The sequence below is a fragment of the Lissotriton vulgaris genome, chromosome 7 (genome assembly GCF_964263255.1).
Source record: "Lissotriton vulgaris chromosome 7, aLisVul1.2, whole genome shotgun sequence".
Lineage (NCBI taxonomy): Eukaryota > Metazoa > Chordata > Amphibia > Caudata > Salamandridae > Lissotriton > Lissotriton vulgaris.
Window position 1 is genome coordinate 724937899 of NC_141695.1, and position 23128 is coordinate 724961026.

General features: G+C 41.7%; 1 protein-coding gene across 1 annotated transcript in view; it reads right to left on the bottom strand.

The window, feature by feature from the left end:
- The window catches only part of LOC147702336 (ATP-binding cassette sub-family A member 10-like), a 1673715-nt gene that overhangs the window by 1115106 nt on the left and 535481 nt on the right, over nt 1–23128 (bottom strand). The window contains exon 11 of the mRNA XM_086930968.1: nt 15237–15295. Within this exon, the coding sequence (XP_086787094.1) occupies nt 15237–15295 (59 nt within the window). The remainder of the gene's footprint in view (nt 1–15236; nt 15296–23128) is intronic.

Genomic DNA, 23128 nt, shown 5'->3' on the forward strand with positions numbered 1-23128 from the left:
CTGGCAGCATAATTGGCAAGGTACGTGTCCAAACAAAGTTGTTCGGCGCTCACCATCCCATATTGTGCGCTGTCCTCGAGATGCCCATTGCCTAAGACTGCTGAGACTGACTGTGTATGACGTCATCACGTCATCCTGTGCGTGCCTCCATTTTAAGTAATCAGGCACTGTTTGACTGTTTCTTAGCAACGAGGAGCCTATGAAACTACAAGCGTTTTAATGCCTTGCCTCATACTCGCATTCGACCGTCAACAATTAATTGCTGTAGAAAGATAAAGCTCATACAAACTAAGAACCTCGCTGTCATATCGTCATTGCCTGACCCCTGTCTGCGACAGGACAGGCAAGACAGGAAGGGGCTTGGGGAGGAAGAGGAAATGGCTTGAGGGAAGTTAGTTGTGAGTAGGACACGAAAGAATAAAGACGTGTCACATCCTACTCCAGGCTCCTGTGGTGATTAAGGGGAGGGCGCGACACTGGTGACGAGGGTGGGATTGATACTGAAGCCCACATTGCCCAAACCCCTGCCGTCCGTGAATGGCCAAAGAACAGAGAGCCTGCAGCCTGTGTCGGCGCATCGTGTGAAGAGCGCGAAAACGGAAAGCTCCACACGTCGCGCCTGAATGCTGCCCCACAACACAGCGATTGTTGAACGCAAAGCTGCCTGCACAGTCGAAGGGCCACCCGGAGCATCCCTAACTCAGGAAGAAACGGCCGGAAGTGAAGAAAACGGTGCGAAAGTGGCACAGAGGCCTGAGTGCGCCTGGGGACAGACTGTCACGATCGGCGGTACAAGGGTGAGTCCCAAAGGCCTGAAGCTCTAATTCAAGGACTTGGCAGGCGAGCTTGGCGATTGCAGAGACCAAGCAAGAGACATTTGAGATTGCAAGTGCAGATTCACATGAGGTCACTTGTCCCGAGCGGCGGCCATCTTAAGGTCAGGTCCAAAACTCGAACCACCACCCAGCATCACGCCCGTGCAGTGAAGGGGAGAGAAGAACGTTCCTCTAGTTCTTCCCGGTCGAGTGTCCAGTCTGGGAGCTCATATCAATCACGAAAGTCAACATCCAGCGAGTCGTTGTCACGCACACCCGTGTTACAAGACAGTGACGAATACATATGTATGGTATCAGACCCGGACCGACTGAAGAGATATCCGCAGCTAGACATCCGGATAGGGGAACACCCGGCCAAGTTTGTCTTAGACTCAGGAGCCTCCCTAAACTACATCTGCGCACTGGAATACCAGAGCATGAAACCACGACCCAAACTAGAACCTGCAGCTGTCAGGATATTCACGTGGATGCCCAGGAAGCCACTACCATGCCTAAGCCATTTCAGCACGACCTTGTCATACAAAGACCGACAGATCCCAGCCTATATCCACGTTGTCGAAGGCCCAGGCGTGGCTGACTGTCTGCTCAGCCTGCCGACAGCTGAAAGATTGAAGCTCGTGGAACTCCTCTACATGACTGAAGATGCCCCGGACATTGTTGCGAAGTTTCCAAATCTTTTCAAGGGGCTAGGGAAGCTAAACCAATTCAAGGTGAAACTACATATTGATGAGCGCGCGACTCCAGTGGCGCAACACCACAGGAAGGTACCGTTCCATTTACAGCAAGCTGTCGATGATGAACTCCAAGACCTGCTAAAGACTGACATCATTGAGCGCACTTCAGGACCAACTCCATGGGTGTCCCCCTAGTGGTTGTACCAAAAAAAGGAACAAGACAACAAAGTGCGGCTGTGTGTGGACATGAGTGCACCCAATGTGGCCATTGAGAGAGAACGCCACCCTGGACCACACATTAGTGATATGATCGCTCGCCTCAACGGAGCCACGGTATTCTCGAAACTCGACCTCAATAAGGGGTACCATTAGCTAGAGCTCCATGACAAGTCACGCTACATCACTACCTTTACAACCCATTAAGGACTTTTCCGCTGCAAGCGTTTGAACTTTGGCATCTCGTCAGCAGCTGAAATCTTTCAAGAGGCTATCAGACCTAGGGATCCCCAACCCATTTAACTACAGCGACGATCTGTTTGTATTCGGAAAAGATCAGATCGAACACGACACAGCTTTAGACAGAGTATGCCACGCACTACTAAATGCAAACTTTGAATGCAGAAAAGTGTGAGTTTCACAGATCGACCCTGAAATTTTACGCCCACATTTTTTCCAAAGATGGCATGAAACCAGATCCAGACAAAGTATCTGCCCTTGAAGACACACCAACACTGCGAGACGTCAGTGACCTCCGTTCCTTCCTTGGAATAGCAAGCTATTGTGCATGATATATCCAGGATTTCGCTACCATCAGCCACACTCTCAGAGAGCTCACTCGTCAGGGTCAACCTTTTACATGGACAGATGCCTGTGACCACTCTTTTCACAAAATCAAACACGCTGTTGGCTCTGCCATCAACCTGGCCTACTTTGATGCAAAGAAACGAACTGAAGTTACCGTTGATGCCAGTCCGGTGGGCCTTGGGGCCATCCTGGCGTAGTATCAGGAATACTCAGAACAACGCCACATCATCGCCTATGCCAGTCGCAGTCTTACCAGCACTGAGAAACGATACTTTCAACCGGAGAAGGAGAGTCTAGCGGTGGTGTGGGCCTGCGAACACTTCCATCTCTTCGTCTATGGAAAACACTTTACCATCATCACAGACCACCAAGCTATTGTCATCCATCTTTGGTAATCCCAAAGCCAAGATGCCTCCGCGCATTGAACGATGGGGACTACGACTCCAGGACTACATATATACCATTGTCCACAAGCCAGGGAAGTCGGAAAATCCGGCAGACTACATGTCCCGACACCCTAAGACAACTACCAGTGAGGAGCATTCATTGGCTGAAGAATATATTCACTTTGTCATTGACACAGCGTGCCCGCCCACAGTTCCCCTAGCAGCGATCTGAGAAGCATCTGCCCAGGATCCAATCATTCAAGATGTCACGGATCGCACACGCAACAACTCATGGTGACACAATTAAACACACGTACTCCACTGCTTAAGGAGAATTAGCTTCAAAGAACCTTGCCCACAATAAACAAAGAGTGGCATATTTTCACCAGGAATAAATACATATTCATGGGAATACACACTCTGCAGCTTGTTCTCCGTTTTTTAAGAGAGTTAACCTCCATGAGCCCTGAGCAGAACAAATAAATGGTGGCATACTTTTCTAATGTAATAAATAAATATGCTTGGTTTACTTTTTTTCAAGAAATTGATAAACAATTTTTTGCCATGATTTTTCATATTCTTTCCACACATATTACAAATGAACCGTTATGCTATATGATTTTTTTTTTAATTGTCTGCACATTCTGTTTTTTTTTATTATTCCACGGAATACAGTACATTCCTTCTTTATAACAACATTTAGATAAGCATACAGTATTTTTTTGTTGAACAGTTGCCATGGCCAACATGCAACAGTCATTATCGGCTCCTCCTGTATTTTCTCCAAATCCTTCTTCTCCTGAGTTGGACTGGGAAAAGTAGAAAGAAAGTTTTGAAGTATATTTAGAAGCTTTAGATGGCGATTCTTTCACGCATAAAAAGAAATTTGCAATGTTGAGACATTGTTTTGGATCTGAGGGTCGCACCATCCTTAAACACACCACAAAAGTAATTGTACTACTACCTAGAGGTGAAGGTGATGGCGAAGGTGAAGATGAATATGCCACAGCAATTACATTTCTTGACAACAGTTTCAAAGCTTGTAAAAATTTTACGTTAGAGAGACATAAATTTAGAAAGAGAGCACAACTCTCTGGTGAGTTAGCCATCACTTATGTTGGTGCTTTACGTATTTTAGCGGAATCCTGTGATTACAAAAACTTATGAGGAAGAAATGATAAGGGATCAGTTGGTGGAAAATACAGCAAGAAAGTCTAGGAAGCTCTTTTGAACAAACCAAATCTGTCACTACAAAAAACTTTTGAAATAGCGGTGAGAATCGAAAACACTTCTTCTCATTTGGAGCAAATTACTATTTCCAGTCCTGATACTCAAGCACCTACGGTTTCTGCTATTAAAACAAATTCAAATCCTCTTCAAAAGATAAACATCAAGGAAAAAGAGATTGACCTGACTTTAAATCTAAGCCGAGTAAACCTTGGGAATGCTATTGTTGTGGAAGTGGTTCCCACCTTGGAAATGCTAAGTTTTGTCCAGCTCTCAATAAAACGTGCAGTAAATGTCAAAAGAAGGGTCATTTTGCAATTGCTTGCAAATCTATCATTAAGTTGTCATCATTCAACAAACCTAGCACGTCATCCACGAAGAAAATCATGACCATTGAACAATCTTCTGAGGGATCATTCTCTAGTGAGGAAGACCAAATTTGCATTTTGTCAGATTCCCATAATCCTGATGTCATCGCCATACTTGGATCTGAAACTAAACGACCACTATGTATGTTAACAATAAATGGAGTGGACTTCAAAGTTCTAGCCGATTCAGGATCTCCATTCACTCTCATATCAGATAAAATATGGGACGATTTGTTTAAATCACAAGGTCATGTTTTAAGCGCTCTATTGTTAAACCAATTGCGTATGGAGGAAAAAATATAAATGCTATAGGTGAATTTGATGCTAATCTATGTTTCAAAGGTAACCGTACTGAAGCAATTGTGTATGTGGCTAAAGATGACACATGTCTTTTGAGTTGAAAAGACCAAGGTCATTTGGGAATTATTCTTGATCCCAATGACCCCGAGCAGGTCATACTAAAAAAGGATTTAGTTTCAGTAAATGCACTTAAAGATGAACCATGGGTATCTGCTCATCCTGAAATTTTAACGATAAGCTAGGCTTCAAGAAGCCTAAAAGGTGCTGAAGCTACGTATTCTGTAATAGAGCGCAAAGCTTTAGCTTGTTGGTGGGGCATAGTCCATTTTAAACACTATATGTGGGGCTCAAAATTCACAGTAAGAGTTGATCACAAGCCGTTGGTCCAACTTTTCACAACAAAAGGTGGAGAAAAGCTAACACCCCACATTGCAAAATGGCAGTATAGATTATTGGAACATAATTTTGAAGTACAATATGTTCCAGGAAAAAAAACCTTGTCGCTGATTGCCTATCTAGATTGCCAAGTATCAATTACACAGATGACATTGAGGAGGTTGGTGATGGAGATGTATTTTATTTCGCCATTTCATAGTCATGTAGGGCCAATTTAGAGAGTAAGTGGAGAGATGCATATTTATGTGATGAGGGCATCAAACGAGTGATGGGCATGATTCTCACAGGGTGGACCTCCCAGTCTCCCATTGAAGATTCCATTGATAATTCAAACATGTTTTTGATGAGTTGTCAATAATTGATGGTTTGTTATTTCATTCTACTTCTCTGGTAGTTCCTACTAGTACGAGGAATAAGATACTTACCCTAGCTCATGAGGGGCATATAGGCATTCGTGCCATGAAGAGGAGGATCAGGAAACAGTTCTGGTGGCCTGGTCTTGATAAACAAGTCGAACATTTTGTCAGATATTGTTTACAATGTGCCATCAGCGATAAGACTCAGGTGACTGTCCCCAGTCCTGTTCAAGCTGTGGATGTTCCTCCAAAATCATGGTCTACATTGGTAATTGATATCATTAGTCCCTTGAAGTTAACAGATCATGGTATTCTAGAATATGGTATTGTTGTCATAGATTATTACAGCCGTTGGCCAGAATTAAAGTTTGTTAAGGTTCCAACTACTTCTGGCATCATAGAATTTCTGGAATTTCTTTTTGCTAGGGAAGGGATTCCTGATGAAATTATATCTGACAATGGTTGACAATTTACGTCCTCAGAATGTGAAGAATGTTTAACATTCTTAGATATAAAACATACCAAGACATCTCTCAATCACCCTAGGAGTAATGGCCTTGTGGAGAGGTGTAATAGGGTAATTAAAGAGAATATATAACTTTCCAAGGCCAGTAATCTTAATTGTCAAAAAGAACTTAAAAATGTATTGTGGGCTGTACGCACTACACCTAATGCAGACAAAGGAGTTTCCCCATTTGTTTTACTTAGGGGTCGGGTCCCTTCTTCAAAAATGTTAAGAGGGTGGATGGGTGCGTTCACAGTACCAACCACAAAAGTACAAGATGTTACCAAGAAGAGAGCTGAAGCTCAAAAGAAGTACATTCAAACTTGCACACGAGAGCTTAAAGTAAAAGTGGGAGATTTTGTGCGAGGTAAATGTTCTAGAATCTTGCCTAAGGGTTTGTCAAGGTTTTCTCAGCCTCAGCTTGTAGTAAGAACCAATAAGAGTGCTGTACAATTACAATATGGGAGGTGGTGGAACAAAAGTAACATTTCTGTCTCTAAAAAGTACAATTCACTTTGTAACAACCAAACTATTCATGATCACCAGAACTCAGTTGGTACCAATCCAACTGTCACTTGTACAGATGAAAGCACTACACGTTTCAGTTCTCATACTCGTGAAGACTCATCCAGATCAAAGAAGTTGCCTGATAAATTTCATGACTATGTAAAGTGTAAATAGGTATAATAGTAAATCCGTACTTGATCATTTTTTTTCAAGAACTGTCACAAAACTTTGTTGATATTTAATTTTAACGTGTATTTGTTTTTAGTTTTCTGTTCTGTATAGGGGAAAGATGGGTTGGGTTCCATTTATGATGTTAGATTGGAACTCCCATGTGGGGGAGTTCTGGAAGGGTGGGGAAGGCAGTTGGAAGATATGGGGAAAGGCTGCACTTCGTTTCCTCTCCGTCCTGTTGGAAATAAATAAATAAGAAGTTATACTCTTACCTGGTTGCGGTAACTTCTTTTCAAAAGTCTCTTCTTTAAAAAGTGGTAAAGATTCTGTAGTTCGCTAATTATCAATTGAAGCCGCAAACTTGTCTGCAGAATGTTTTCCACCTTTTAAAGATGAGGCTTTACTTTGACCTATGGCTTATTGACTCAGAAATCGGAATTGTGGAGGAGAGAATAGATGCTGCATGCGCCTATCTTTCAACCTATCAGTAAGCTATGTGGGAAATAAGGGCTGCCTCTCTAATTTGATAACCAATGCAACTGTGGAGGAGGGAACAATATCACTGGGAGAAGAGGCACAAGTTATTTGAATGGCCCTGCTCACAACCTGTACATGGCACAAAGTACCCAATCTGATCATAACAAAGTCATTTTTGACCACCCCACTCAGTTAAAATCAGGCCCAACTAAAATAAAGCAGAAAAATTAGCAGGTCCCCTCAAAATGGAATACTTCTAATAGAAGATCTTTCCAACCTATTGTCAGTTAGCAAAAATGGAGGCTTCCTTGTTGCTAACACAAGGGATGATGAAAGCTCTTAAATGTTTCCTGTGGATCTATGGAACTCCATTATAAAGTTCATTGTGTGATGTTCTTTGAAAAGCTAGAGAAAATTTTTGATTTTGCCCAATAACTTCATGTTTTGGTCCAATTACCAGAAGCTCCCTGCTTTTCATTGATTGACAACTTGTAGACTGCACACATTCAGGGAAAAAACATTTCTCCGTCAGGGCCAAGTTCTATCTTACTTCCCTATGAGGGTGGAAGGATTATTAAGGAAAGCCTGGTTGGCCCAGTTGAAATACCAATAATTTATACAAGAGTTGCTTCTATTAATAATCACTATCAGTTCCTCGTGTCTGAAGGCAGAAAGGTACGCCCCCACCAACCCCAATAGGATCCCTACAGGATCGCTTGATAACCTATTCATGGAGATCTTGGCAGTCAGGGTATTGGGTTGGCAAAGAATGAAGAAACTCCATTGGTGATTGTGTTGTCATCAATTTCAGGAGGCCTAAGCTCATGGAAACTTTTACAGCACTCCTGAACCATCTCGCTGGACCTCAAGCTAAAAAAGGACCTCAACTTTGGTTTTTTCTATAATCCTGCGCTCAATATTATGTAGGAGGCAAGCAGAACCCTATGGGAGGGCGTCAATTTTGGATTTGAGTCGGGCCCTTAACATTTTAAGGAACCAATTCTCCCTGATGGCTAACCTCCAGGACATTGACTGACGCTGTATGTTGAACAACTCCCTTGACAAGACCTTCTCTCCCATGGTCCCTGTTTCACAACAGAGAGTCATGTTTGGGGTCTCATTAACCACTTCAAAAACAAAGATAATAAACATGTTAGGGACTTCAAATTATTATCCTGGAATAATGCAAGCGTGCATTCAATATTGCTCAACAAAGATTGGTTAACATTAATAAAGGAGTTAGATGTAATTTGTCTCCAAGAGTCCTGACTAATAGGGGACTTCTATGTTAATAGTTTTCAACCCCGTAATTGCAGCATCTTCCGGGAGGGAAAAAGGTGGTTTGTCTATTCCTAATTCTGTTAAACAACCTTGCTTAAAAGTGAGGTCCCTGTGCAATACCTCTTGGTGCCAATAACTGCTGTTGTAAGGTGCAGGATTATCAACGTGTTGATCATTAATAGTTATTATAGTATTTGTCACCATTGTACTGTGTATGTGGAACTGCAATATGAATATATTTCAAATATGAATTTAAATATTTAATCCTGTTGTAAGATCAATGCAGGGGATTTTAACTGTCCATAATGTATGTTAAGCAAAATCCCGGCATGTGAGGTGAAAGATAGTGAAAGCCATGAAATTGCCCATTTTAAGAACATTCAGTTTGGGGACACGTTAAACAGGATAATTCTAAATAATTATTTTATTTTTGCGAGTGAGTGTGGTGCCGCCACCTCTAATGATCACCCATCTTACACAGAGGGAGGCAAAATATAGCACCATTGATTTTATATTGATGTCGAAATAGTTTAGATTTTTATTATCAGATGTTATAATTATTAGAAATGTTATTAGTGACCACAATCGACTTGCATTGTATTTTGAACATTAATCAGAAAAAAGGGAGGAACCCTTGTATGTTACTCCAAAAGTTTTGTTCTGCAAACAAGGGTTTGAGAATGTACATGGACACACTGCGCCAACCAGGTTCCTCAGGAACTTGGGGACATATTTACAAGGAACTTGCGCCATCACTGCAGCGTATTCAATGCTCCACATTGACCCATATTTACAAACTGACGCATTGGGCCCAATGCCTCCGTTTCTGTAAGCCTGCGTCACATTATACTTGGGCTGGAAACGGCTACACCACGCAATGTATAATGTATGCAGAGTAGGCATTCCGCTGTAAAAAGCAACTTAGAGCTGACCCAGTAAAATTTACAAGTTTTCATAGCGTCACTCTAAGCCTTGATTGCGTTAAAATTCCTACGACTCATCAAACCAGGTATAGAAATTGATGCAGTGGCTTTACAATGGGAATCAGTTCTATGTTTTGAGGCATTGCTGTAGTTGCGTCAGTCTTATGGCCAACAACAGCATTGCGCCACTTTTGGTCCCACTGATGCCTCAGTGAGTGTGACGCAACCATGAATCCTAGTGCCATGCAGCCCTGTACTGTAAATAGAGGGCATCCACGGTATTGTAAGGAAATCACACACACACGCAGCAGTTCTTGTAAATATGCCTCTTAGTGTCTGAAAATTTAGATGCTGTAAAAAAGTGTCTGCCCATTGGTGCCCCTGCAAGTTTTATAATAAATAGTTTCACCAATACTTCCCAATTACTTTGCCATTCACTAATGGCAGACTGCAGGTCAATCAGTCAACTTTCACATGGTTGGTTCAATAATGCCTGTTTCGTACCCAATAAACTTCATAAGGTACCCTTGAACAGATCCCATGGCTTATAGAACCGTGCTTAGAGCTAGAAAGTTGGAACTTAGAAATTCAGCATGGGAAGATCTACAAGCAGCTGAGAGTGCCAATGACCCTAGACTCTTTTGGGAAGAAGTAAACTGACTTCTATTTACCAAAGGGCCACCCTCAAATGTTGACTGCTTAATTTCTGCAGATATGTGGACCTCTCACATTTTTCAAGAGTTTAAATCTGATAGCCCTCCTTCGAGAGATTTGAGGCATGGAGATTTCTTAGTGTTCGAGAAGAAGGCCACTTTTCAGATTAACAACACTTTATGAATAAATGAAATAGTCCAAGCAATTCAAAAGAGTCAATGCGGAAAGGTCCTGGATGAAATCCTTGTGGATATTTTTAAAGTAAACAATGATCTTTGGGCAACTCTACTCACTAATGCATTCAGTGTTGTCATTACAAGTTCACCTAATACCCACCTGGAAGGAAGCGATTTTCGATTCTAATTTTAAAAAGGGTGACAGAAACAATCCAGCTTGCTACCGCCCAATATGTTCACTGGACTCTGTGGTAAAAATTAGGGGGTGGGTATTCGTTGAGAGGTTGGAGGAGTGGGAAGGGACAAAAAACATTCTGTCAGATGTTCAGTATGGGTTTAGATCAGGAACTGGCAAGGTGGAACAATGTTTAAATCGCTTCTTCTTGATTGAAAAGTATGCCCAAGTTTCATTAATTCTATGATTGATTGTTCTATCGGTTGACCCATTATTACGCACTTATTAAGCTGTTCCTCTGCCTCTAAGACGGCCCTCTCTATGGCACTATCCCTAAGTCGTTGTACTTACCGTTTATATGCGCTAAAGCTGCATGTCTCTCCACGGGCACCGGCCTTAAAGGCGTCCCATATAACTCCCACCAGAGCACTCCCTCTATTATTCTCAAAAAACTCGCTGATCCATTTGGACATGTGCTGTATATAGTTATTATCCAAGAGGAGCCCTCTTTCAAATGTCCAAACCCTACTTAATCTTGTTCTCCCTTCTAGCTTCATTGTTAATATTAGGGGGTTATGGTCACTGAGAATTCGTGGAAGCCAATCAATTTCTACTCTGGTCATTAAGTCATTAGATATCAAGAAATAATCTAATCGGACACATATACGATGTGGTGCGGAGTAATATGTAAAGCCTGTTTGATCCGATCCAATTCTACCCCAGACGTCTTGCAGAATATTATTCTCTAAAAGATCAACCAAAGCTTTGTGTACTCTTTTCTTCCTGCCTTTATAGCTTCTAGTCAGACCTACCCCCAGCCCCTCCGCCCCATTAATGTTTAAGTCACCACCTATAATAACCTGAGGAGGCCAACCTGCTAACTCGGCATCTAAAAACTGTAAAATTTCTGGATCATCCTGGGTTGAGCCGTAGACTGCCACCAAAGTTGTCCATACTCCCTCTATTAAGATCTCAACCATAGCCCATCTACCCCATTGATCTTCTAGTATTTTTCCGATTACCACATTTTTATTCCTTGAAAGAATAGCTACCCCTCTGTTTTTCGTCCCTTGCTTAGACCTTGCTATTAAATGGAACCCCAACTGATTAAGATAGAATTAATGAAAGTAAAAAGTGAAGCTGAGGAAGACTTGGCAAACAAGGCAGCCCAATATTACACTATTAGAAGGGAGAGATGCTACGAGTTTAGCAAAAAAGTTGGACATGTTCTTGCCATGCGCACTAGGCAGATAGCGGCAGCTGGGACTGTCAGGGAGATTAGGGATGAAAATGGAAGGCTACACTCAGACTCTGAGGAAATTAGGGAAGTGTTTAGGAAATTTTATCAGACACTAAATGATGACCAATACCCCAGTAATGCTGAAGAGATAAGTGAATATCTTCAGAGTATCCCGGCTGAGAGGGTTTCTACTGAAGACGCAGAAGGATTAGAGAAGCTGCTGGATTATACTGAAATCAAAGAGGCTATGGGCAATCTCCCTTCAGGAAAGGCCGCTGGCCCGGATCAGCTCCCTCTAGAGTTTTATAAAACTTTCTGGGGGAGTCTTGGGCAGGATTTAAGTAGAACGATTGAAGCTGCTCAGACGGGGGAATCTATCCCAAAATCTTGGGGGGGGTGCAGATATTGTTTTAATATTAAAAAAAGGGAAGCCGGCGACTGAGCCAGGGTCCTACAGACCAATTACGTTGATGAACAACGATACAAAAATATATTCGAAAGCCCTTGCAACGAGATTCGCAGGAGTAATAGGTGCCCTAGTCAGTAGTAACCAACACTGTTTTATTCCCGGAAGAGGGACGACACACCACACCCGGAAAGTTATAACCATGTTTGATGCCACCGAGGTCACGGGAGATCCGATGGCAGTACTGCTGTTAGATGCTGAAAAGGCGTTTGATCGGGTCTCCTGGGACTATCTGTGGCACACCCTAATAAGAGCTGGGATTAGGGGGGGTTTCGTGAAAGCTCTACAGACTCTGTACAGGGAACCGGTTGCGGCCTTAAGAGTAAACGGGGGCATCACGGGACAATTTCAGATTCAGAGAGGTACACGGCAGGGGTGCCCATGCTCCCCGCTGTTATTTGCCATGTACATGGATCCACTAATCCGCAGGATAGAGTTATGTGCAGATATCACCCCGTTAAATACATTATTGGGCCCTTGTAAGATACTTGCTTACGCTGACGATGTGGCGGTGATAACACCAAACCCCACAGAGGCGACTGAGCTGGTAGAGGCAGAGGCTCGCAGATTTGGGCAAGTTTCGGGCTATGCTTTGAATACTTCAAAGACTCAGATCATCAAAAACTCAATGACTTTCTGTGATGATAATCGAGTGGTTCAGGCAGGGATGTATCTAGGAATCAATATCTCAGCTGATCTCGACGCCTTGGTGGAAAAAAACATCGTCCCAATAATAGATAAAGTAAAGAAAGATCTGGACCGATATGAGAATCTTCACTTGTCACTAGTAGGATGAGTCAATATTATCAAAATGCTGGTTCTGCCGAAATTTTTGTACATTTTTAGGGCAATCCCACTTTTAGTTGACAATAAGTGGTTTAAAATTTGTGAACAGATGGTTAACCGTTTTATTTGGGCAAAAGGTAAGACGCGGAGGGCATTGAGATGTATGTCGCTCCCGGGGGAAAGAGGAGGCTGGTCACTACCGGATTTAAAGCTCTATTATTGGGCAGCAGCATTGCAAGGTATGGTGGGCTTGATTGGAGGCGCTGAAGTGGAAGGTTGGGACAAGTTTGGTTCGCTCGCTATTTATGGTTTGGTTCTGGGTATAAATACTGAAAATATATTTTTGAGATTCACGGAGGAAAGTTACTTCAAAAGAACACGATTTAAGACAGTAATGGCTGCCTATAATATTTGGAAAGGGTTTGTTAAAAAGGTGGGAATTGGGAAGTATAATGCATATACTAGATTAAAAGATAACCCTTCCTTACCTAGTGAGGTTTTCTCAGGAGCTGTCTTTCAAGAATGGGAGAGGCGGGGGATAAGAAAGTTTGGAGATATGTTGGGCGGTTATGGAATTTTACAATTTACGGAATTGCAAAATAGGCATGCTTTGAATACAAAACACTTCTTTAAATACCTTCAAATAAGAAGCTGTATATCAAATAAACAAGGGGGCACATTGGGGTTCGAAAGAAATATGGTGATGGACCTTATAGAAGGTGGCTTTGATTGTACTATTAAGAGGTTTTATTTAGAGATGACAAAACTAAAGAAAGATGATTTAGAGAAATGGATAGATAAGTGGTCTATTGGTTTAGATATAGGCAGGGATATCTTTACTGAGTCATTAGAAATGGGGAGTAAAATGCTGTGTTCATCGTCCCTTCAGGCCCAACACTATAAGATATTATACCACCTATATTAATCACCCGCGAAGATTGCCCAGTGGGGGGGCATATCTGGTACTACTTGTTTTAGATGTGGCAGCACAGATGCTGATCTGATACATATTTTTTCAGTTTGTCCCCATCTGGACAAGACGAAACAGGATATTGTGAATTTTTTCCAGAATGCACTGTCAACAACAATAGAGTTAACCCCAGCTATTATGTTATTGGGGGTTAGTGTTGACGGGCAGCCGGGTTGTAGAAATGTTATTTTTGTAGCAATGGCGATCCTGAGATTGTTAGTGGCTTCTGCTTGGCTTGATCCTAACCCTCCATCATACCATCAATGGCTCGGCAAAGTACTATCAATACAAAAACTGGAAACAGCCATATATGCTAGGAAGGGAAAAAAGGGTAAGAAACTGGGTATGCAAATTTGGGGTCCTTTTATTCGATGGAAGTTAGGTACTGACTGTTAAAAGACCAAGAATTTGTCTAGATGAATATTGGAATATGCATGTATAATTCTGTGTTCTATTGTTTTGTAACTTATTGTGCCCTGCTCATGTTATAAAGAAAATGGGGGGAAAACATTTTCAATAAAAAAAAAAGAAAAGAAAGTATGCCCAAGTTTAGAAAAGGGCATGGGACATTATTTGGAAAAATATCTATCAAGAAATTGTATGATACCATTAAGCTCCATTTTCCTTTAAAGTGTTTTGCAAAATATTTATAGTAGTTCACAAAATTTCTCACTCATTTCCCAACCATTGCTATTATGTCGTTTTTACGCAAAGGAGTCAGGTGCTCCATATTGTTCTTGAATTCACATTTTCAGTCTGATTACTGTTGTTTAAATGTGGGGGGCAGCGTAATAGTTCTGGAGTGATGATTTTGAAGTAGCTCTGCATGTATATCAAGAGAAAACTGGGCTTCTAGACAGTCCGCCATTGGTTTCTGTACGTATCATCTAATTACATTCAGGTGGGAATAAGGAAAGAAATCAACATTGAGGTTGTCTCTTCCTAATTGCTAAATGAATTTGTGATGAATTGAAGTGACCATATCCTTCTCCAAAGAATGCAGAGTAGACTTGAGGCTAGGCTTCCAGCAAGACAAGAGCATATAAAGTGCATGGTTGCTGCAAAATGGACCAGACGACCGCACACGTACGAGACGGTGACGCCTGATATATGGCATGTACTTCACTCTTCTTCTTCCTTCTGATTGAAATATAACGAATAGATGATATATTTTGATCGCATAATCCGCCACCAATATACTTAAAAACCCTATTGAATATACAACTCTCAAGACGGATGGGACGCTGTGTATAAAGACATATTTGAGTCAAGCCCTGAAGAAGTCCAGTTTCGGACGAAACGCGTTGGCTATTGTTTTTATCTGCAAATTTTGAATAATAAAAGAAAGAATAAAGAAGAAAATTGACTTGGAACTTTCTTGGGAGAACAATTGGATATCTTTTTTTGTTACAAAACAAATGGAAACTAAGCACTAATATTGTGTTCATTAAATTGTCTTTGGTGTGCATGGTCAACTTGTGGAATTTTGCTGCAAAATGGAACCTGGGTAATTAACATTTAAATCAAGTGTAAGGTAAGAGTAAGGCATTATGCGTACCTTTCAAAGCTTCCGTCTTTGTGTCCTCCTGATTGTAGGTCTTATTTACATTGTTGATTCTGAAAGTAGACATGCAAAAAATAAGAAAAAGCTTACACATTGACTGCCAAACATGAGCACAATCCACTATCCCATTTATGATTACATATGCACTTGCAAATGTTTATGATAGCCGAAATACCATATAAAGTTCCAGGATGCGAAGATCATATGGCAGGAAAAATCACTTACCATTGTAACTTATGTACATTTTATATTGATTTGTGTTCATTGCCTTCTTTAATTAACCCTCAGACATACAGCACAATGGCTATGAGCTCTAGGTTATTCTGAGTGTCAAAAAACCTCTAATGTACATAGTCGTGATTGCTGCATTGTAGTAGCTCTAACTTAAATGACATATAATCTACTCAAAACACCATACTATCGTAGCAATAAAGAGATTGTGACCATCACCTCTTGCCTACTAAGGATTCCACCCCTCCCCCCGCTGCTAAGTCCTTTTATGGAGTTTGAAGTAGCTTGTGCTTAAACCTTTAAAACATTTTTTTCCAGAAAAGGTATATATGCCGATTTACGTGAATTTTCCCCATCATTCTCGAGATTCTGTAGGCATACAGGGGTTGTTTGTTATTCCCTGGATGGAACAAAGAAAATAGCCAAAATATACCTAAATGTTGCTGGTTTTTTTGTGAGAACAATGGGAAAAAGTGTTGTGAAAGAAAGCTTATATAGTTTTTTTTAAAACAATGTCCCCAAAAAAGATTTGCTATGCTTCGATCATGGTCTCCTCAGCTTTCAGGAACAAGCAGATTTGCATCTCAAAAATATTTTACCACAATTATTGCATTTTGCTAAGAGCCAAACAATTTGTCCTAACGTTTGTGGTTTCAGCCTACTTGCAGTTAGTGATGAACACAAGTGATAAAATCACGGGTGATCCCAGAACGCAATACATAACTGAAAAGTAGACAACATTCTCAATTCAGCAAGGGTCATTTGTGTATATCCCTCGAGGGTTTCACAAATAAACTAACTATTATATTTCTGATAATAAGCAGAAAGAAACAGTCATTTGTAACATCTAACAGACTCTTCTGATTCCAGGGATTTATAAGGTACACCCAGAGCTAACAATTGAGCAGCACCTTACAGCAATTTTTCATTGTGTACAAATTATACAGCAAGTCAAAGTGTAAAATAAAAAGATTGAAAGATAGGTATGAAGGAAACCTATTTGTTGCTGAAATTTACACAACATGCAGAGTTTAGAAGCATTAGTTATTTGTACACCTATAAATTTGTGGTTACCCATATTATCATTTGATTCAGGGAGTATTTTACAAAAAAATGTCTTTATTTCATGCTGGTACAGATTTAGAAGCCAGAAATGTAGAGAAATCCAATTGGTAATGACACATGTTCTACTATTCTGTGCTCCCACATGTATCCTGATAAAAATGGTAACACATTTGTGTGGATGGCCCTAGCGCCTGTTAGACAAAATTCTCTGCTAACTGACCTTAAGACATCACATTTCACCCAGCAAAATCAGCACTTTTTTACAATATGTGTAGTTGTAGGATTTGGGTCCTAGCTTAGCCACTGCTCAGGGAAACCCACCATACCTGGATATTTCTAGAAATTACATGGCAAGTGGAGTCAAGTGTAGTGCGACTCATGTTGTCCTCACAAGGTTTTCTTAACCAGAAGCCCTTGGAAACCGGTAACATTAGCTAAAACACACATTTTCTCTCATGCTTGTGAAGAAAAGTTCTGGAATCCACAAACTTCCAACTACCCAGTGCTCCCATACATCTCCCTATAAAAAAGTACCCACTTGGGTAGGGGGTCTGGTGCCTCTGACAAGAAAAAATGTACAGATCAAAAATGTCCACTCAAAACTATCTATTTTTTGCAATTTGAGTAGCTGTGGATATTAGGCCCTAGCTCAGCTGGGACCCAGGACCAGGAAATTTCTGAAACAGAGATGGTCCAAGTTTGTGCGACTTGCATGGATCGCTCAAGGATTTTTTTAATCAGAAGCTCTTGCACATCTTAATCTTGGTTACCAGCACACATTTTTCTTACACTTCTGTGATCAAACTAAAGACAGTGCAAGTTTTTTGCGAGGCCTTCCACTGTCCTTGTTTAGATCCATTTCTATTGTGGACACTATGCCCAATCACACAAGTGGGAGTGTGTATTTATCAGGACAAGAGGGGGAATTCGGCCTGGTAAGAGGTTTTTGAATTCCGGAAGTTTATATCACAAGGTAAATGTGGGATTTTAGGCAAAGTTTGAACTTTGCAGGGCATTGTAGGTAAGAAACCAACAAACTGCCAGAAAATATCAAATACGACTATGCACAAACCACAAATAATACTGTATACGTAAATAATGAGTTATAAACTCACCCAAACAGCAACCAAATAATAACATAAATCCCAAAACCTAAACAAAAGTACCATTTTTAAATCAATCTAACTTTTTTTCTCTTTCAACAGAAAAATAAGCACTTGCTCCATGTTAAAACAAGCTCAAAAGAAAAGCTGCATAGCTGTGGAAAACATCTCAACACAAATATAATATACATTTCCTATTAAACTACTCACAGAAACAATGAGAGAAGTCGCCAAGACGATCATTTCACAGAAAGGAAAGAAATTATTAATTCACATGGGCTTCACCTATATCTAAGAACGTGCATCAACAGAAAAAATAAATTGGAAATGTACTAAATATTACTCTAATGCATGCTACAAGATGGCAACTACAAAATATAACATTGTAATTAATGTTAGAGAGGCTAGCATGAGCTCCCAGGAACCCAAAAGCAAAATCCTTAAATACATACTACCCAAAGTCCCTGAACTCATCACAGGCCAACTACCACCCAGACCCACACTCAAACATTTAATTGCACACACTAAAAAAGCCACCCCCTGTCGCCTCAACTGTCCCTAGAAGATGCCAACACATACACATACCTGACCATTTAACAAGTACACATAATGAAAACTCTTCCTTTTCATATGATAATCTAAATAATAAAAAACAAATCCTAATCTTCTCTACAGCAAACAACTTAATGAATCGGACCCAATGTCAAACCTGGATGATGGATGGGACCTTCAAAAAGTGTCTCCAAACTATTCACTCAGATATACTCAATACATGATAAATATCAATGCACCAATGTCACATATGTTTTACTACTACAAAACAAAGCAACACCTACTTTAAAATCCTAACCTATTTAAAACAACAAAAAAATAACTATTACCCCCAAAAATATTCATAGACTTTTGAACAAGCCATTATTCAAACAATTTTAAAAATATACCCCCCACACAACCATACAAGGCTGTTACTATCACTTTAGTCGAAGAATATGACGACACCTCAAAAAATCAATTCTAAGTGTAGAATACCATACTAACAACCAATTTGCCTTTGAAATAAAAGAAAATTATGGCACTAGCCTACAGACCTGTCACAGAGGAATCCAACCACTATAACTTACTAATCGAAAGTCATTTCTACCAACAAAATGGAGACAAACTTAGTACCCGAAGACACTTGAGTTGACCAACTGCATTGGTCAGGACCCAGATGTCAAGCCAAATTCCAGATATCATTTGTGGAACATCTATGGCAGCACCCTAGCAGAGGAAGTCAAATCAAACAACTCGCGGGAAGGATGGCAGTATGCCTTCCAATCCACACTAAGTAAGACTCAACCTACATATACAAATTTATTAAAGCATTACAAAAAGAGGAAAGTTGCCAAGAACAAAGAATAGAGCAATCTGTTGCCTAAATTGGCCCTAAACTTAGCAAACAAACTAAAAGAACATATGACATGCTACAATTTAAAGACATATTCTTTGTAAATAACACAGGACTACATTACTTAGGGCCTGATTCTGAGTTTGGCTGGGGGGAGTTAGGCAGCAGACCACCGCCCAGCTACCACAACACCAAACTTCACTTGCGGCCGCCCACTAGAATACAAGGTTTATCATGGTCTGGCAAGCAGTCCTTTTAAAAAGGCACTGCCATGGGAACACCAAAGCCAGTTTCTGAAATGCATGGACTGCAGGATGCATGCAGCCAGGGGGCGCTCATCATGTGCCGCCTGCATGCATCCTCTGGCCATGAGGGATCAGGGGACCCGGTAGGGCCCTCTTTGGTTCTTCACCACCACAGATTTCATGGCTGTGCTGCCATGAAATCTGTGGCACTGACGACACACGTAATATGCTTGGCGGTGTCGTGCCACTTCCAGGGATCACAGGTCCCTGGTGGTTGCTGCGCTTCAATGGTGGTCAGACCACTGTAGTTGTAATACAGCGATTGGACCACTGGTGCGGCAGTCCCAGACTGCCACCACACCTCCACCATGAGTTTGCCTGTCCTATGGACCATCAAACTCATAATTAGGCCATTAGAAATGATAGCTAAAAGCAGATTATAAAGTGATTATCAATTTCTCAAGAACCTCAAAAACTACAGCCAACTCATATTCAAAAAACAGATCCTTTATAAAAAATATATATAAAATGTTATTATATGAGTGAAAATATTATATACAATTACAAAGTCAATAAACACTGCTATAATAAAAAAATATGGAATATTAGTTACAAAAACTTAACAATAACCAAGCAATCCACTTAAGAGCAAATTCAATGCAACATATCAAGTAAATACAACACATAAGCAAAACAACTCTATATAATAATAAAATAAACATAACATGAACTGTATAATATTACATATTCCAATCACAACAAAAGTAAGAATTAAAAGTTACTGCTATGGAGCTGCATACCTTTCTCCAACTCCATGTGACAAAAATGAGTAAATCCACAAAAATATGAACAAAACAAATCCAAGTAGCCCCCCAAAACATGCAAAAGTATAAACAATCCAATCGAAACCATTGAAACAATCCAAAGTCTTTAGGCTCCAAAAATAAAATGCTCCAAGAAACCCCCCAACAAGAAATTCTAAGCCCCAAAAAAATTGTAAACTCCGAATTCCCACAGAGGTAGTTTGTTTACAAAAACTCGTCAAAAATCCACTCACACTGTACATTACAGTCCCAAATATACACATACATAACATTTAATAATCAAAACATAAACAACTCAAATAATAATAATTATTATTATTATTACTCGTACTTAAAAAGTGCACTGTAACTCTCTGGGCATCCTGGTGCTGAGATACATGAACACTTCCACCATATGAGCTGCAGAGGGGTCAAGCATGCTTGACATGCTTATACTCTAGGGAAAAGCCAGGTTTTTATTTTCCTACGAAAGAGCAACAGGTCCTGCATCTGTCTCAGATCAGTGGGCAGACCATTCCATAATCTGGCAGCTGCAATACTGAAAGTTCTTTTGATCCTCTGTATTTTTTCCATATTGACCGAAGAAGAGGCAAGAGTACGGGTAGGAGCATACCACCCAAATTTGCTCTGCAACGGTTTGGGCTCAAGCCTGTGTAGCGCCTTAAAAACAATGCAGAGCGATTTAAATTGTATCCTCTGAAGAACAGGGAGCGAATGCAGCTCCACCAAGGCCTGAGATGCTGATGACCATCGTGGTCTCAATAGGGCAAGCTTTGCCACCACAAACTGGATTCTCTGGAACTTCCCAATCAGATACCTAGGAGACTCCAGTTGCAAGGCATTGCAGTAACCCAGACGGCTCAGGATAACACTCCTTACCACTAACGTTCTGGCCTGAATTAGTAACATCGGAAGAATCTCCCGAAATACTCTGATGAGTGAGAAACTGTTCCTCACAATTTTGTTGACTAGAGTCTCTAGGTTCAGCTTGTCATTGAAGCTGACTCCTAAGTTTCATACCGTCTCAGCGGGTACCAAAGGACCCTCTGTGGGGATAGGCCAGAAGTCACTTGTCACAGAAGTCACTTGGAAATGTGGACGGCACTTTCCCTACTACACAGCGTAGAATCTGCATTTTTTCGCTAATAAATTGCAAGGAGTTGTTTCTCAGCCATTGTACTGTTTCTTGCATAGAATCGTGAACATTTCCTAAGAGGCAGCATTATTCTCTTCCAGTGACAAGATAAGCTGAGTGTCTGAGCATAATTTACAAAACTAACATAGTATGTCTTGATAAAAGCCATCAACGGTCAGCATTAAATATTATTTGTCTGATTGCGGATCACTGGGGTACACCATACCCAACAAAATCTGATCGATGGGGGGGGGGGGGGGGGGAGGAGAACCAGTTCCTGCCATCTGTTAGCCAGGTCGGATTGAAACCAACTCAGGGTCACATTCACCACCCCCATTTCTTCCAGCCTGGCCAGAAGAACCACATGGTTGACTGTATCGAAAGCGGCAGACAGGTCCAGAAAATGTTATATAGCTGACTGTCCCCTGTGTGCACACATTTGAGGATCATCCAAAACGGTTATCAAGGCAGTCTCCTCCCATGTCCTGGGTGGAAGCTGAATTGCGCATCCTCCAGTTTGATACACTTAAGGCTGCTTTATTAAAGTCTTCCTCTGAGGGTAGCTCAAAGTGGTCTAGAAGGGCCATCTGATCTCCTGACTTGGTCCCACTAACCGCACTCCATTGATTATTTGACGACGATCTGCCATCTACCCCATTCACATCTCTCGCCTGTCCTACTCCCTACCCCGTACAGCATGACACAACAGGAGTGCCCTCAACCCAACCACACGTCGTATGCCAACATCGCCAACCTCTCCCCCTTGACAACAATCGCTCCTATAGCCTCCCAGCACAAAACACAGACACAGAGTAACTCCACGAGCAAGGCTCTCCCACCCCATGCGGACCGCCACCTACACCCCCTGCTGCTCCATCACCATCTAACGACCCCAACCCACATCCAAAAACCCACAACGACATCTCTACTACCACTTGCAAGACAACGAGGAAACCCCGACATGACCCACCACACCCCAGGCCCACGGCCCCTCACAGAGCCAATACTGACAACACAAAAACCAAAAGGCAGCACAATTGACAAACTACCTCTTTCCCTGGGCGACCCCGTGCACAACACCCCCACCACCACCTCTGTAGACATAGCACATCATCTCGCCCTGCTAGAAACCCAGTTAGAAACCATGAGCATGGACCTTAACAAAATCACAGTGAACCTCGCCACACTCCAAAAGCCCAATCAACGCCCTTACCAGAGTAGTCAGGGGGTGGGGATGTTCGCCTGGATGGAGTGCCTAACCTGTAAGTGTCTGTAGTATTCTGTGTGGGCTAGCTCAGAAGTACGTTGGAGTGAGGCGAAGGACACTACGCCCCCCGGGCCCCACAGGTCCCGAATGTGGGAGATGCATATGAGGTCCCAGTTCCGGAACCCCTTGGTGCGGCTCAGCATTCCTAACTTCTCTGAGACCCATAGGGGAGTAGCCATCGTAAGGGTGTCAGCCCATCCCAACTTTCGCTGCACAATGTGCCACAGCTGTCCCGAGTGTTGCGTGGGTCCAATGAGTTGGTATCTACCAGGCCTAGAGTAGAGCGGCGCCTCGAAGCTTCCCCCTGGCAGGAGCCAACAATCCATGCCATAGCCTGGGTCATTGCCAGCACAGTATGTGCCCTGGTTGATGGCTGCAAGGTGGGCAGCCCAGTAGTACTTACGGATGTCCGCAGCTCTCTCTGTGTGGCCTCGATGGCCCTAAAATATGAGGGCGGGACCATGTCCGGGTGGTTCTGTAGGGCATACAAGAATCATGGTAGCGCCATCATTTTGAAAAGCGCCGTTCTTCCAAGGAGTGACAGTGGGAGCTTCCGCCAGAAGCCCGCGTCTCTTGTAAATCATTAAAGGGGCGGCAGAAGATTTTTATCATATCTGGTGGTCTTTTCC